A 15,441-nucleotide genomic window follows, 5' to 3' on the forward strand; every position below is an offset into this window, starting at 1 on the left:
ACTGCTGCAGCTGAGTGACTGTCACTCAAGCTGCAGCAGGCCCAGCCCCCCTGCGCACTCCGGAGTCTCCGGATAAGTCGGGTGTGTCCCGGATTCCCGGGGGGTAGCGCTGCAGCGCTGCCGCTTATAAGATTGATGATCATTAATATTTTTAGTGTGCTCTCAGCACTTGATGACGCGACGGCAGGTCCATGTGGCTTAGTGGGGCTACGCCTCTACGCCCCAATGGGCGCACCGCGGCTGCAACTCTTTTGCCATCATCTCAGTGCTTGGCTGTTTCAGGGCAAGCCAGGCTGAGAGCTGTACACACCGCTGCCGGCGGTAAAGAATGGAATCTAATCTGGATGAGATTCCTGCTCGTGTGACTCAGCCCAGAGCGGTCTACGCTGCTCGCCAGACGTATGATGGGCCACGGCTGCATCACATCGCGGGAGGGCCATATCCCAGCCCACCAGGCCACAGCACCAGCAGCCAGGCCACCTAGGAGTCATCTGCATCATGAATCATCAGTAAGTGCCTCATCAGTGGCTCATGGCGCAATCGCCTTTAAAGAAAAGATGTTATTGTGGCTGGACAGAGCTCAGTCAACCTGCTTTTGTAATGTCTTTCTCTCTACTCCACTTCACACGCTCAAATCCACAGGCGTAGCTGGGGGGGGGCACTATTTTTGGGGGGCCGCAGCACTGGTGGCCCATTGCGGCCGCGCCGGCCTTTATAACTAATTTGGGAACACAGTGTGTGTCCCCAAGTACGTTATAAGAGCTGCCGCGGCCGCAATGGGCCACCAGTGCCACATCCCAGTTTGAAAATGCAAAGCAGCACGCTGCGCGCGCCTGACTGCTTCTTGTTGTTGTTAGTTTTATTTAATTTCCAAAATTGCCAACAGTCGGTCCCGCGTTTGTGGTTGCTTGACTGTTGACAACAGTCTGTTGTTGGTCTGAACCAGCCACCAGGGCCATCTACCTTGTAGCACCCGAGCGCTACCAATGACGGCCCTGGGGTGACATTTTGGCCAGCTCTCGCGTTGAGAACGTAGCAGTGACGCGTCACACGCTTCACTGCTACGTTCTCGTGAGGAGTCTGGATGCTGCAGAAGTCATTAGGTAAACTTGAAGTTCGACCAAACCACCCCTCCGCCATAGCGACTCCGGACGGCGAGTGAGGTAAGAGGAGAGCTGGAGCAGCAGGTTCAGAGGGGTGGGTGGCTGAGTTAAACATGAAAACGATTTTTTACATTGAGGCAGAAGTCCAGGATTCTCGGCTGTGCCATTACTGCGCACTCCTCTACATATGGGACGAGCTCTATCAGTATATTTGAATCTGAACTGGAAGCTTCAATTTGAATTTTTTGTTTGGAAGTACCGCCAACTACGCATGTGCTACAGCTTTGTTATCTTTCAAAGAAGCACCAACTTCTACATCTTCAAAAGTAGCATCCACATTGACATTCCTGGTTAATATCTGGCCTACAAGAGGGTAATAAAAAGCAATCATCAAGCATGATTTTACAGGCTCTCACTCTATCCCTCAGAGATTCAGATATAAAAATGTCAACAATTATTAAATTAATGAGACATTTTAAACTCTAGCAAAGCTTAATTGAAACAAATCTACCTAAAACATCTTGGGCCTTAACCGCATCGTTGCGGCTGCTTTTCCCCGCTGTGTGCTGCATTTTTTAAATTACCGCGTTACGTGACGAGCTCAGCTCGTCATCAGCACACGGCAGGTAAGCTATCAGCATCGAAGTGGTTAATATGGACTCTTTTTTTTCTCCAGCTTCTAAGGTGGTTTATCCCAGAGTTAAAACGTTAGCAGACAAACTGTAGAAAGTATAAACAATTTACAATTGTGGCAAGAGAGATCTGGCAACAGTTTAAAACATAATTTAACCTTGTATTTATTCCAATGTAATCAGAAATATAATGTTTATTTAATGGAGTATTTATTTACACTGAACGGTGTTAATCAGTAAACTATTACAAATAATTAAGGAAAACAATACAGTCATGCTGTCGAGATTATATTACTGATAAACTGCTAATGAAAGCTATAAACATATGTTAGGATTATATAGCTCTGCAGCCATTAGGAAGAAAGATAAATTTAATGCACTGGCCAGTTTACCCCTGTAGAAATAATCGATCAGACAGAGAAATAATTAAAGTACCTCCAGGGCGAGCTTTTTTTAACTGACAGAGCTGTCCTGAAAATGCTTTTTTTTTCTTAAAGGAAACATTGGAATTTACGTTTCAATTGAATCCCGTGGAACAAAGCGCTTAGCGACCCTTGGGTGATAAGGCGCTATAGAAATCTAATATACAAATACAAACATTTAGTTATTGGCACAGCATCCCTTGGTGAAACGGAAATGTATACCCTGCCAGCATGACTAGAGGGCTTTATTGAATAACTTTTTAATAATGTTTCCTCAATGTATTCGTAGGGCACTTATTCATTTAAGACTTCTGTGAAAATAACTTCTCCCTGTCATTAACTATTCAACCTTCTGCAAAGTTCTGTTTCCACAAATGTGAGCGGTGGGCTTCAGGCAGTTTCATTTCATCCATACTAACGGATAGAAACAGAGGTCTGTGCAGAGCAAAGCAGGGAATCAGTTAGATGAGTCAGAACCTTTCTCTATTCATTAAGTAGCTGACTACGAAGCCTCTAGGGTAGAGGCCCTCAAAGTCTCTTAAAATGTCAAACCTACTATGATACATGGAATATTTTGTGTTGCCGCAAATCTGTTGTGGAATGGGAGGAGAACGCCAACGGTTCTGTACGCACAATTTCCTGACACCTGGCCTCGGGCGGGGAGTCGGAAGTGGGCACCCCGTGAGTAAGGGAAGCAACCGCAAGACTTGGCTCCGTCGCTGAGGAGGGCTGTCACTCACAGGCTCGGCAGCCCTGCTCTGGCGCTGCCTCCCAGCCCGTGTCTCTCTCGGCAGTGGCTCCCTGCCCGTGCCCTGGGTAGACTTGGGGGTAGGTTACAGGCTCAGCCCACAGGACAGGCGACGCTCAGCTTTCCACCACTGGCTGCACTTCCAGCCTTTGGGTCACCAGAGTGGGCTTGGTATCTGGTCTGTGTTGGCAAGGTGGAGCTGACTGACCACATGCGGTTTTTCTGAGTCCACAGATAGATCATGCAGTCTGTGTGTTCTCTTTTGTACTGCCAGTCATCGGTGTACACAACTGTGTAGCTTTGTATGTGCATGTAACTTGCATGATCGAGGTAACGATTTGCGGCGATACTTCGTGTCTCTCGGACCTCTTTCAAGTGCTCGCCGTCCTTTTTCCCCAGCACCCCCATCGCCCCACATCCCAGGGGCGGCAATCTGAGGGATAGCCCCGGGCGCCACAAGCTCTAGCTACGCCTCTGCTCAAATCCGCACGGAATTTAACCTGACATCTCAAAAAAGAACACTAAAAGCCAGGTTTATAGCATACTGCTTAAAAGCCAAACAAGCATGGGACAATTGGCTAAAGAAGCTTTTCTGGCAAATGATAAATGACCCCCGGTCAACCTAGCACGATTTTTTAGTACACACTCTTGAAACACTTGTAGCCCAAGAAATATGGTAAACTTTTAAATAAACAAGCGAAAATAATGTTGGCAGACAGCGATACAACAACTTTGAAAAAACTAAAGCACGGAGGCTGGGCATCAGATTTATACAGAAGTGGGGGCTTGCCAAATTACCTGTCTTGTCCCTTAAAGCCAGTAATGAAGCGTCAATTAATGAGGCTACGGTTTGGCTTGATCCCATTAATGGTATATAAGTATGGCCAATGGTACAAAGAAACGGCAAGCACACAGTGTTGAGCATATGGGGGGAGAAGAGGAAACACTAGTCCATATATTAAGTATCTGTGAGAAATTACGCTCTCTGAGAATCTATTGGCTCCACCCCATTTGTCATATTTTAAACATACGGACATGTCAGACAGCCCTGTTAGAGTGCATGAAAGACGACTCAGCACAACTCGTGGCGCGTTTGATGAAATTCCCGATAGCCGTAAAAGCTATGCTGGTCCCTTCAGAACTATGACCATTTTAACTCTCATGCTTCTACAGCTGACAACATGATGTTTAAATATTTTATCTAGAATAATAGGATGTCACCCCATATTTTTAACTTTTGTAACTAATGCACTTAATACTGTTTTTGTTGTTGGAGTGCAAAGATTTTAATTAATTGTGCAATAAAAATTATCTATCAGAGTGAGAGTCGATATTATTATTAAAGTAAACACGTCTCCGACTGTGACAATTATTGCTTGTATTCAGTTAGACTAAGCCATCATGACGCTGGAGCCCAACTGACTCATGTTATAGGCAGGCGTGCCAGGGTGGTCGGCCGCTCAGCTAATGATATTATATACTAGAGTCTTTTTAAAATAATGAACAGCCAGAGGGGGCCCTGCACAGCCGGGCTGTGACTTAGGCTAATGTGTGCCTCAAACAGCCTCACTTGTGGCTTGGGCTTGCCCCCCAAACAGTTCGATCAGGTTACAAAGGAACGGGGTTAGTGGGCCCTTCCATCTCTGGTGCTTTGCAGTAGTTAACTTCTTGGAGTTTCTTGTTGCACAAATGGGTGTAATTTGTGATATTTATACGTATCCATCATCTTCATTGTTTGATTTTGCACGTGAGACTCATAATTACACTGAAATTATAAAAAAGTCACACTTAGCATTCTGACACCTTGGCAGCTATGTTGAAGTATGTTTATTAATGTGGATGTTGTTTCTGATTAACTGTCCAACCTGGTCCTGCTCATTCTCCCTCCCAGTCAATGTTTCCCTGCGGGACTCGTCTCCCCACAATATCTGCGGTCTTTGCAGAGCACAGGCTACTGTGACATAACTAGTTATTTTCCTTCGAGCTCATGTAAAGTGAATAAAACTTTCTTCATGAGCTGTATGAAACAAATTAAAGACCTTTCTGCAGTAGCTTTCCGATGTGGTCCTCGTAGAAAACACTATTGTATGGACTATTGTCTAATAAATGTATCATAATGCGCTGTGGCTCTGCGGACAGCAACAGCGTAAAAGCTGCTGGAGACTGCTGTAGAGGGGGTTAGTTCTATGTGCCATATATTGACATGTAACTCTTTGATTCATTAGAATAGGTTATCACTAGTCATACCACGGAGCTTGCAGCTTTTGCTCATTATTAAATGCTAAACATTTATATTAAAAAACCTGGTTTTGGGTGCGAGCCAGAGACGTTCCCCTTGTTAATAGAGACGCTGTCGGTCTCCTTTGAGAAACTGACTATAACTAAGAAATTTCCAGAGTTCCTCCAGAGCCTCTTCTCGATTTACTAGCGACTTTCCTTTTCTTCCAGAGATGCGGTCAGTGTTCCTTATGCATGTGATAATTAGATTTTAAGAGGCTTTGTCCATTTTGCATTGATTTTTCTGTTTGAGATTTAGAATTATTCTGGTTAAGTACTCTTTATTTATGTCGACATGGTGTTTAACTATTATTCTGTAGATTCTTCAATAATTTTCCCTGATCTAGAACTCAGATCTTGAGTATTCCCAATTACTATTTACTCTGGGCCTGATGTTGAGGAGGGTGGTGACTCTTATCATAAGATCAAGGGTGCTGGAGTGGAACCAGCAGAGGTAAATTTTGGGGTGATCTAAAGTTCAGGGTGCATTAAAATATTGGGTTCAGCTCCCACACAAGTCACTGAGGAGTTACAGGGCCAGTTAGAGGAGCAAGGCCAAAAGTAAAGTTCCTTTATAAGGCTACATAATCCCAAATCAGCACAAAACCCTAACAACCTTGGGGTCTTCCTCTTTCATATGAAATGGTGCTATGATTGCAGACATGAAGAACAAAAGTGGAATCTAGTGTGAAATTAAATGCACCAAAAAGTTAGTAATATGTTGAAAAAATTTATTAGAATCAGTATAATGTTAATCAGATCAATAAGGTGTTGAAGCTCAGAATGAGTACAAAAAGAGAGAGAATCTATTTTTCCTTTGATGACCCAGTTAGTGTGTAAAAAATAAACATGTTGCCACAAGTATCTCCATTCTGCTCATCACAGTCTGTTTTTTAAATAAATAATAGCATGATGAAGCCGGTTTACCTATTTGTACCTTTGTTTAAACTACAGCTTTAATTATGTTCCATGACCTGGCCCGGCACACGGGCTGCTGGCAAGAGGTATTAAATGATGTCAGAACTAAACTGCAATAACTTATAACAGTTGAGCAGCTATGTCATTTTTTTTTTATACATGGGCGTTTATACAGGAATTGCAGCATCCCATCTCTAATTTCTATATAATCTACTATGTGTGACGCGCCCAATCGCTGATTATAAAGAAATTATGTTAGAACTCAACTGTAATAAGCTATTACAGTGGAGTTCTGCAGTCACAATGCCTGCAGCCAGCAGCCAAAGGATAAGGCGGGTCAAGTCATTGAGCAACTGTTCCAAGAATGAAAATGAAAGATGGCTTTTCTTTCTTCTGCTCCATTTTCTAGCTGTAGTGACAAGCAGAAAGGAAATATTTATAGCAAAATGTTTCTTTTTTGCACTCCTTAGGTAATTATAGAAAAGTTTGAATATTTCTGCATGTTTCTACACATTTTGAGCTACTATGTCCATTTTGTTATACACAGATTTGTATTAAACGGATTCAAATATTTTCTTGCAACAAATATCTCACAACTTTTTCATGTGTATAATTTTGTACGAGAGATTCTAAATTCAGATTTAATTTATTGTTTATTTAATTAAAACCTTAAAAAGCAACTTCAGAATTCATAAAACAATATAAAACAAATGTATACAGAGAAGCACTGGAGTCAGGGCTAAAGTGCAATTATGTCTAAAACATAACCTGCATAAATGCTAAAATGCAGTGGAAATCATAAAATAATCATGTCTAGTGTAGACCGAATGCATGACGTTACAACGCAGACTCTTCACGCGATACCTTTACAACGCGGTTATTACAACGCAAGTCGTTACGAAGCGCTGGACTTAGGAATAGTATGAATTAAATAAATATTCCAACTCCAGCCTGCTTAACAGTAGGGAAGGTGTTGGAATAGTATATCATATTATTCCTTAGTGTATAGCACCTTCCAGCCCAAGTCGTTGTAACAACTTGTGTTGTAATGACCATGTTGTAAACGTATCGTGGTGTAAAGAACGCGTTGTAACGGATGTCTCCCAGTGTAGACCAAATGTCATGAATAATGTGCAATAATCACGTATAAAATCAAATCCTGTATACATATTCAGGAACGGCATAGAGAGAATGTAGTGACATTTGAAAGACTATTTGGCATAAACACAATTAAACAAATCCTACTGACAGACTACACAGTGGTGATGACATGAGTGAAAGTGTGATGCTACCGTTATACTGGGAGTCATTTGTGCAATGTTCATGGCTGAAAGCAATCCAGTAACAAAGCTAAAGTGGAGTTCTCGTGATACTAACGTCTAGAAGAAAGCAAACAGACAATAATTGTGTCCAAAGCCAAACAAGTTTCATTGTTAAAGTGCATACTATTTTTATTCTTTAGGTTTGTAGGCATGCTATCTCCTTTATATAAAAGAGCTAGGTACCAAATATTTAAGTGGTTTGTGGGAAAGGTGATGGTGTGATCATGTATTATAAGGGACAAAGTATCCCCATACTGTACATAAGGATATTTTAAGTCACCTTGCAGTTCCATAACCGTTTAAAGGAACTCAGCCTCCTTCCTCAAAGGTCATGGAACTCCTCAATGACTTGTAATATCCTTATAATGTATGGCAGGCGGTACCTTATCCCATATATGATTGGCGACATAGTCACCGATCATAAAAAAATCCCTTAGCCGCTCAACTGTAATAAGTTATAACAGTTGAGTTCTGACCTCACAATGCCAACTGCCAGAGCAAGCAGCCCAGGAGAAAGGCATGTCAGGGAGCATAATTAGCTCCTTAACTGTGGAGGCTTTTACCCCCTAATGTCAAACCCTTTTTTGGCTATTCGGAGTACTTTGTACTTAGGCTGTGTGAAATGTTCTCCTTATAAGGTATGCTTGCCACATTTGTGTTCCTTTTTCCCACCGTCATGGGGATTCTAAGGATACTCAGGGGTTGTGGATTAAACTGGAGGAAACTGAGAAATAGCCAAAATATAGCTACATTTTGAGTTTTTGGAAAAATTAGGGGAAAAAAACTGCTGCACAAGAAAGTGTGTGGTTGTTTCCTAAAAATGGCTTCAACAAAGGTTTGCTGTGTTGAATCCACCATCTTCCCAGCCCTCTGGAGCATGCAGAGCAGCCATTTATCCTAATTTTTGCGCTTTTAATTTACTTCCAGTTCGTGGTCAAAACCGGTGTGAAACAGATAGGTGATCCTAGAAATCTATAGGTTTCTGAAAAGTGAAGAAAAGTAGTCAAAATTCTAAATTCAGCAATGGGTCATTTGTGTAGATCCTTTAAGGTAGTTTCAAAGAAACTAACTGTTGAAATTTAAAAAAAATTGAAAATAAGCAGGCAAAAACAGCAGTTTGTGACAATGTTTTCATCTGTAACTTCTTGTCACAATGAACAATATACCATTACGTCCGATAAACATTATATATCCCAGCGATCAGAAGGGTCTATCGGATGTCAGAGAACCCAAGTTACCCAGAGCCAACAACCTTAAAATGTTTTTTCATTGTGTACTGAGTATAGTGCAATTCATGCAGCAAAATGTAAAGAAAGAAAAATGGGTATGAAGGAAACCTATGCATTTCTGAAATGTATAGCAGATACTGATACAGTGGTTATTTGTAAATCTATGAATTTGGGGTTACACATACTATTATGATTCAGAGGGCATTTTGCAAAATGTTTTATTTTTTGGCTTTCATTTGGAAGCCACAAATGCAGAGATATCCAATTGGTAATAACAAATGTTTAGCAGACAGGACATGAGCCAGTGTCAACATCTTGAACGCCTCCTTCCGGAGGAAGCGGTTGACGTTCCCGAGATCCAAGATAGGACACAGGCCCTTGTCCTCTTGGGCAGCAGAAAGTAGTGGGAATTACAACCACGACCTACTTCTGGGGCAGAAACGCACTCGATGGCTCCCTTGGCCAAGAGAGCTGTAACTTCCTGTTGGAGATGGGCCAGGTGATCCCCCTCACATGCAATGTAATTGAGGTGGCATGTATGGAGGTGTAGTCTCAAAGGGGAGGGAGTAGCCCAGTGGAAATCGCCCTGCCCAGTGAGTCGGCGGTGACCAGCCCACACCGGATGGTGAACTTCGCTGCGTCTCTCCTTTCGGCAACAGCAACGGAGAGCACAGCCCAGGCCTCCTTCGTGCATTGTAGCAGCACTTGCGCAACCGTGTCCCACACCGAGTGGGAGTAAAGCCCATTAGACGTGTGGTGTTCACAGACCGCAGTCCCAAGCGGAGTAAGAAAACCTCTTCTTCCCAAGGTGGTCCAGCTTCTTAGATTCCCTATCAGGTGGTGTATTAGGGAATGCACCTTTGGACGTTGAGGCTTGGATTACCAAGCTCTCAGGAGTAGGATGAAAAGAGAGGAAAATGGAGTCACCTGGGGCCGGGCTTTGGCGTCCGGCAATCATCCGGTCCGCAGATGCCCCTGTGCTGGGCTTGGACCAAGTGCCCAAAAGAATGTCAGTGAGGGACTCATTGAACGGCAGCAGGGGCTCCGAAGAGGCTGCTGCCGGCTGAAGCACCTCGGTCAGGAGGTTAGTCCTGACCGCCACCGTAGGAAGTTTGAGGTTTAGGGCCTCAGTTGCCTTACACAACACCAATGTGTATGGGGGCCCTCATCCGTAGCCACCGTAAGGGGTGAAAGCATGCAAAGGTCTGGGGAGGTGTCCAGACCACTGGCGTCATCCAACTCCTCTCTCCAGTCTGGTTCCTCTGACTGGTCTGCATGAGGGTCCACAGACCCCTCCCAAACCTCTTCACCCTCTCCTGGTAGCCACTTCGGGCAGTAGGAAACATCAGGGGATAACAGGGGTACAAAAGTACTGGTCAGCGCCGGTCCGGATATCGGGTGACATCGGTCTGGCTCCGTGTCCTCATCGAGTGGGAGGCCGGGGCCGACGCAAGCTGGGGACACAACCGTAGGCAGCGGGGGTGTCGTCACTGGAATCGGCGCCGAGGGAGGTGTCACGAAGTCGACCGGCACCAATCCGGATACAGGCCTGGATCCTTGAGGGCCCTGAGGCACCAGAGCCAAAGCTGCCAACATCAAAGGCCTAGGGCCCACAACCGAGTCCACGGGGCCCAAGGGCGCGCCGGCGGAGTATGTCTGCCCAAAGATGGAATGTAAGGCTTTGTAAAAACTTCAAAGCTGGGCAGGGGTCGCTCCGGCTCACGGAATGGGAGGGAAGGCGGAGTTGACCCAACAGGATCTGCAGACGGAACCGGGCGACTACCTTCCGCTTCCCGCGTCGGCCAACGGACGGGGAACACGCGAAGAGCAACAATGTTTCTTCGCCTTCTTCTTGTGCTTCAACTTCTCCTAAGACACGACCTCCCTCTCGACCAGGACCTCGAATGGTGCGGAGCAGACTGCTGGGCCTCGAGAAGCTTTCGAGACCGCTTCCGCAAAGACTTTGGGTTTATGGCCTGGCAGTCTGAGCACAACTTCGGATCGCAGTCGCGCTCCAAGCACCAAAAGCACACGAGGTGCGGGTTTGTGACCGACATCAATTTGTGACAGGAGTCTAAAGCCTTGAAGCCGGTCCGACATGACATCCTTCCGTGCACCAGGAGTCGATCAACTCAAAAAAGGTGTCGACAAAAGTAGCAAAAAACTGAGTCAAAAATTGACTCGAGGTACCGCTCTCTCCGAATCTGCGCTGGCTGGCACGGATAAAGAAAGAACGGACGTCAGCACGCAAGGGCGGCATCTAAGTAGATACTGGGACGTCATTCAGGAGGCCACGATGCCAACGACGAACGCCGAGTCGACCGACGCCACCTATCGACGTGCACATGTACTACTAGGGAAAAAATTCTCCGGATCCAGTCTGACGCCTGGGGGTAATACTAAGGTGAGGAATCCATATCTAATTGTCTCTTTCAGATATATGCATTTTACAATAAATACATCAGGCTTACTGCCTTGGTTGTAATTTTTCTTAATAACAGATCAGACTGCTGAAATTTGACATATGGATAATTTACTGTATCATACCCAACTCAAGTCTACTGTATTGAGGAAGCTTATGCCAACAAATTATAATAAAATCACTTTATTTGTTGCACTCCGTAGGAGCCTGCAGCCCTATGTGCTGTATGCAGTGATGTTGTCTGGTGGTGATGGTTTCGATTGATAAGACTCCACCCCTTCGTCTGGTGAGTCTGCAAAGATGACTTGCCAGTCATCCGTATTTCCTTCCATCTGCGAGTGGCCTTCTTGCTGTTCTTCCTCCAGGTCGAATAACTCCTCATCTAATTCTCCCCGCAGTTTTGGGGTAGCGGGGTGCTCCAGTTCCTCTTTTTCTTCACGTTCCTGTACTTTCCTCTACTTCCACCTGCCTTTTTAATAAGATTCTGTAGCCCTATAAGGAGTCATCTAATTCCGCCTCTTCTTTTTAATTTTGGCTTCAAGTACAGCCTCAAGATGTTTACTTTTCCTCTCTACCTCAATCAATTTCCTTTGTTCTCCGAACTCTGCTTCGCCTCTTTGTTTTGACGTCTACGCTGAAGAACTTTTTGATACAGAGGTTGGGAGACTCGTCGCTTCAGAGTCGACACGGAGTGCACTTCGACGTAGTCATGGCTCCTGTCTTTGCGGAAGGCATCAAGCACACTTTTGCAGAAGGCGTTGAGCTGGCTTTCATCGTCTGCCTCCCATGCCTTTGATCCTCTCTCGTGGTTGAAGCAGGTTTTGAGGGTTTGGCTCCATGTGTGTCCCATGTCCTGGATCCATGTGGCTCCTAGGGTTTCACTCTGGCCTCTGGCGTTGACAATTTCAACACCATTGCTGGTTTCTGCAAGTCTGAGGTCTTTGGAGCTACTGAGTCTCTGCTCTGAGGGTTACCTTTAGTCTGTGTTCCTTCTTCACCACTATCCTGAGGCTCATGCTGGTTTGTCTCTCGAGGATCTCCTTGAGCTCTGGCTCTTCTCCTTGCGCTTCTCCTCCGTTTCCAGGATGTCTTCGCCATCACTTACAGGCCCAGGTCTTTTAGTGTCTTCTACTTTCTCTGTGGCAATGCAATTGCGTAGTGTGCCCACCTCTGCTTCTGCCTTGTCCCGATTGTTTTGGGCAGGGACTCTGACCACGTTGCACAGTTCTCTGCAGACGTTACAGACTGTATGTGTATCTTTCAGTGCCTATTGGTTGTGGCACTTGGGGCAGAATCTAAAGGGGGTATGTTTAATGCCCCTTCCACAATCTACGACCACGTGGTTTTCGTAAGTCTATCTGCCCACCTTGATGTTTTTCAATGTATTGTCAGTGGATCTTCTTCCTATGGGTCGCCGCCAATCCTCTTACCTCGATGGTGTTTTTCGGTGGGAAAAAAAATATTTTTTTCCTGCAATTCCTTCGTCCTCGATTCCGGAGCTCTCCTTTAAGCTTCCAGACCCAAGGGCAGCACAAAGAATCTGAAGATGGTAACTGCATCAAGGGATTTCTTGGGAACATATCTGTGGTCACACAAGGAGGGGTTTAAACCCAAATGTTTGACGACGCCCACGAAAAGGGGGAGGGGAGAGAGGGGGGGAGAGGGAGAGGGAGAGGGAGAGGGGGAGGGGGAGGGAGAGGGGGAGGGAGAGGGAGATCAATAACACTTTTCTGGGCCCAACCACTGGGTGACCGAATAATGCACAGCATGTGAATCCATAAAACATTCATGCTGAAAAAACACTTCTTTTGGAGCAGAAACCCGAACGAATTGCGAAGGAAAGAAAAACAGGTGGGTGGAAAAATCACCATGGATCACACCTACCAGAAGGTGCTTGGAGAGTTGGCAGAGAGAGTTGACAAGTGAAACGATCAAAAACAGGAGAAAAGCCTGGTGAATGTAGGTTATACTACAGAGGATAACCATGGTGGTTCTTAATAATGTGTGTCAATGGTTGCAGGAGAGGTATTGGTCTCAGAAAAGACAAGTTATAAAAATCTGAATGGAGCGGCTGCAACATACTGAGAGTGTGAGATTCTTGAAACCTTGTCATTCTAGAGTTTTATGGAAGTGAAAAAAGCAAGACAGAGCTACAGTTGCTGGAAGATTGTGAGTTTTAGTAAGGAGATACATTCAGCTGTTTAGCAATTTGTGTATAGGGTTGAAGAAGCCAGAGCTTTAAAGGACAAGGTGGATGGTACCCTTCTGAAAAGGACGATCTGATAAGCGCAGAAGTTTGAAGGGGGACACAAGTGTATCCAGCAGCAGAGCGAAAGAGGAAAAGCTCAGGTGGTCTGGATGTGAATATAAAGTCAGTAAGAGAGAAGAGATCAAAACTGGAGGTTGTCCCAGCTAAATGAATGAGAGTGATTTCGGACAAGACGTTGTTGGTTATAAGCAGGGACAAGAAAGTGGTGTGAGGCAGGGATTGGCATAGAGGGATGCGGTGAGTTCTTGATATCTAAAATATTTGGACTGGTTTGAGGTAACACAGGGCAGAGAAAGGTTGCTTGTAGTCAGATAGGTGGCCTGTGGTGCAGGTGTACTCCAATCAGCAAAGTGTAATCCCCCCTGCAACCTCTAGGATGCACAGGACTGTGATTATCAAGGGCTGCAAGTTAAGCGCAGCTGTAGCGACGCTTTGGATGTAATGCTGATCCTTGAATCATATTGAAAGACTCAAATAAGTCTAGAGGGAGTGAGGCCAGTGTATCCAGACTCACACGGGGTAAAGTAGTCATGGAAATGCAAGGGATTGCTTGTTGCAAAGATATGTCTTTGAAACAAGGCATACCTCAACTGTAAAATGTGTGCTTACCTGAGCAGTTGCATTATTGGATTTTTCTTTTTCCTCCTCACTTAGATCAATAAGAATACTTGTTTCTCTGCCTCTGTTGGGAGTTTTGTCGATAAACCATCCTCCTCTAGATGTCTTGGTGCTTGAAGAAAGGCCCTTTTCACTTTTGACAGTCTCCAATGGTGCAGGGGTGCTAGTGGTAGAAGATCCGACACGAGAGGGAGTACTTGGAGCAGAATCGGGATTTCCTTTCCGATACAAGGAGACCAAGGAGGTGTTCAACTGATTGGACAACTGTATACAAAAAAAAAAAATCACTCATTGGCAAAGGACATCAAAATATTAAGCCCACCATACCTCTTACAGGTGCAAAATAGCAAAATCACACATTGGCAAAAGACATCAAAATATTAAGCCCACCTTACCTCTTACAGGTGCAAAATAGCAGAGTGATCATTCAAAACACACAATTTAGGATCCAACATAATTGTCATGATAAGAATACTCAATGTGCTGTTAAATGTTCTTTTTTGTGCTTCTCTCATTGAAAGAATGCTATAGTTATGCTCCAGATCCTGAAAACCACTTCAATTTCCCCAGTTATTATTAGCTACGTAAAAATTATGCACCTGCAATCCATCATGCACTACTCATGTCTCTAGTAGGTTATTCATTAAAGAATGGGGAAGTTCTAAATAAAAAGCATCATTAATCGACTACCAAAACTGATGCTTAAGCACCCTTATTCTAGAGTAGTCTCAGGCATAGAGAGTAGTAAAAATACCATCCGTGCTAAGTCAAACAGAGATCTAAGCAAGCACCTTTCTAGTAAAAATATTTTTTACATAAGATGGGCAAATCTGGACATGTGGTTCACTCTTGCTGAAGCCGGGAGTCCAGAAACGAGTCTGGTAGTTTGTAAAAGGAATTCTTATGGATGGGGCAGATCACTAGCACTCCTGTGCTTAATTTTTCTGAAGTAGCTAAACTTGGACGTGTGATCAATGTTATCCTGTCTCTAGCGTGCTTCTGGGTGTCAGAGGGCTGCCTGTCCCTAGGGTAACACAATCTGTGAATGAAGGTGCGAGACCTGCTGTCACGACCTGACCCTGTGCACAGCTCTTAATGTGAACTTACTCTTCCTAGTCACAATTTTAATGTAAATAACCTGGAACGGGTAACATCGAAACGAGAGTTGGTCGGTTGATGAAGCCCTCTGCAGAGTAGTATAGGTAAGCTCACACGTGCTTTGTAAAAATACTGTGAGAAATTAAATAGCAATACTGAAGATTAAGGTTCCTATTGTCCCGGTTTACGTTGCAGGATTCCTGACTACGACGAGTATTTAATCTAAGGTAGACTCATTAAGGTGGTGTTTTCACATATCTGACACCAACGCCATTACACTTTTAATCCCAACTCACCATGCCGTTCGTTTCTTTAGATAACGCGCAATCTAGTCGCAGAATACACCTCTGAATCCTGTGTCGATTGCAGAACAGGTCAGCAAG

The 15,441-nt window shown here is 44.5% G+C and overlaps 1 protein-coding gene across 1 annotated transcript in view; it reads right to left on the reverse strand.

Annotated features, from left to right (window-relative positions):
* The window catches only part of NVL (nuclear VCP like), a 459,565-nt gene that overhangs the window by 369,021 nt on the left and 75,103 nt on the right, over nucleotides 1–15,441 (reverse strand). Inside the window, exon 6 of the mRNA XM_086927967.1 lies at nucleotides 13,952–14,224. Within this exon, the coding sequence (XP_086784093.1) occupies nucleotides 13,952–14,224 (273 nt within the window). The remainder of the gene's footprint in view (nucleotides 1–13,951; nucleotides 14,225–15,441) is intronic.

This window comes from Lissotriton vulgaris, chromosome 6 (genome assembly GCF_964263255.1).
Source record: "Lissotriton vulgaris chromosome 6, aLisVul1.2, whole genome shotgun sequence".
Taxonomy (NCBI): Eukaryota; Metazoa; Chordata; class Amphibia; order Caudata; family Salamandridae; genus Lissotriton; species Lissotriton vulgaris.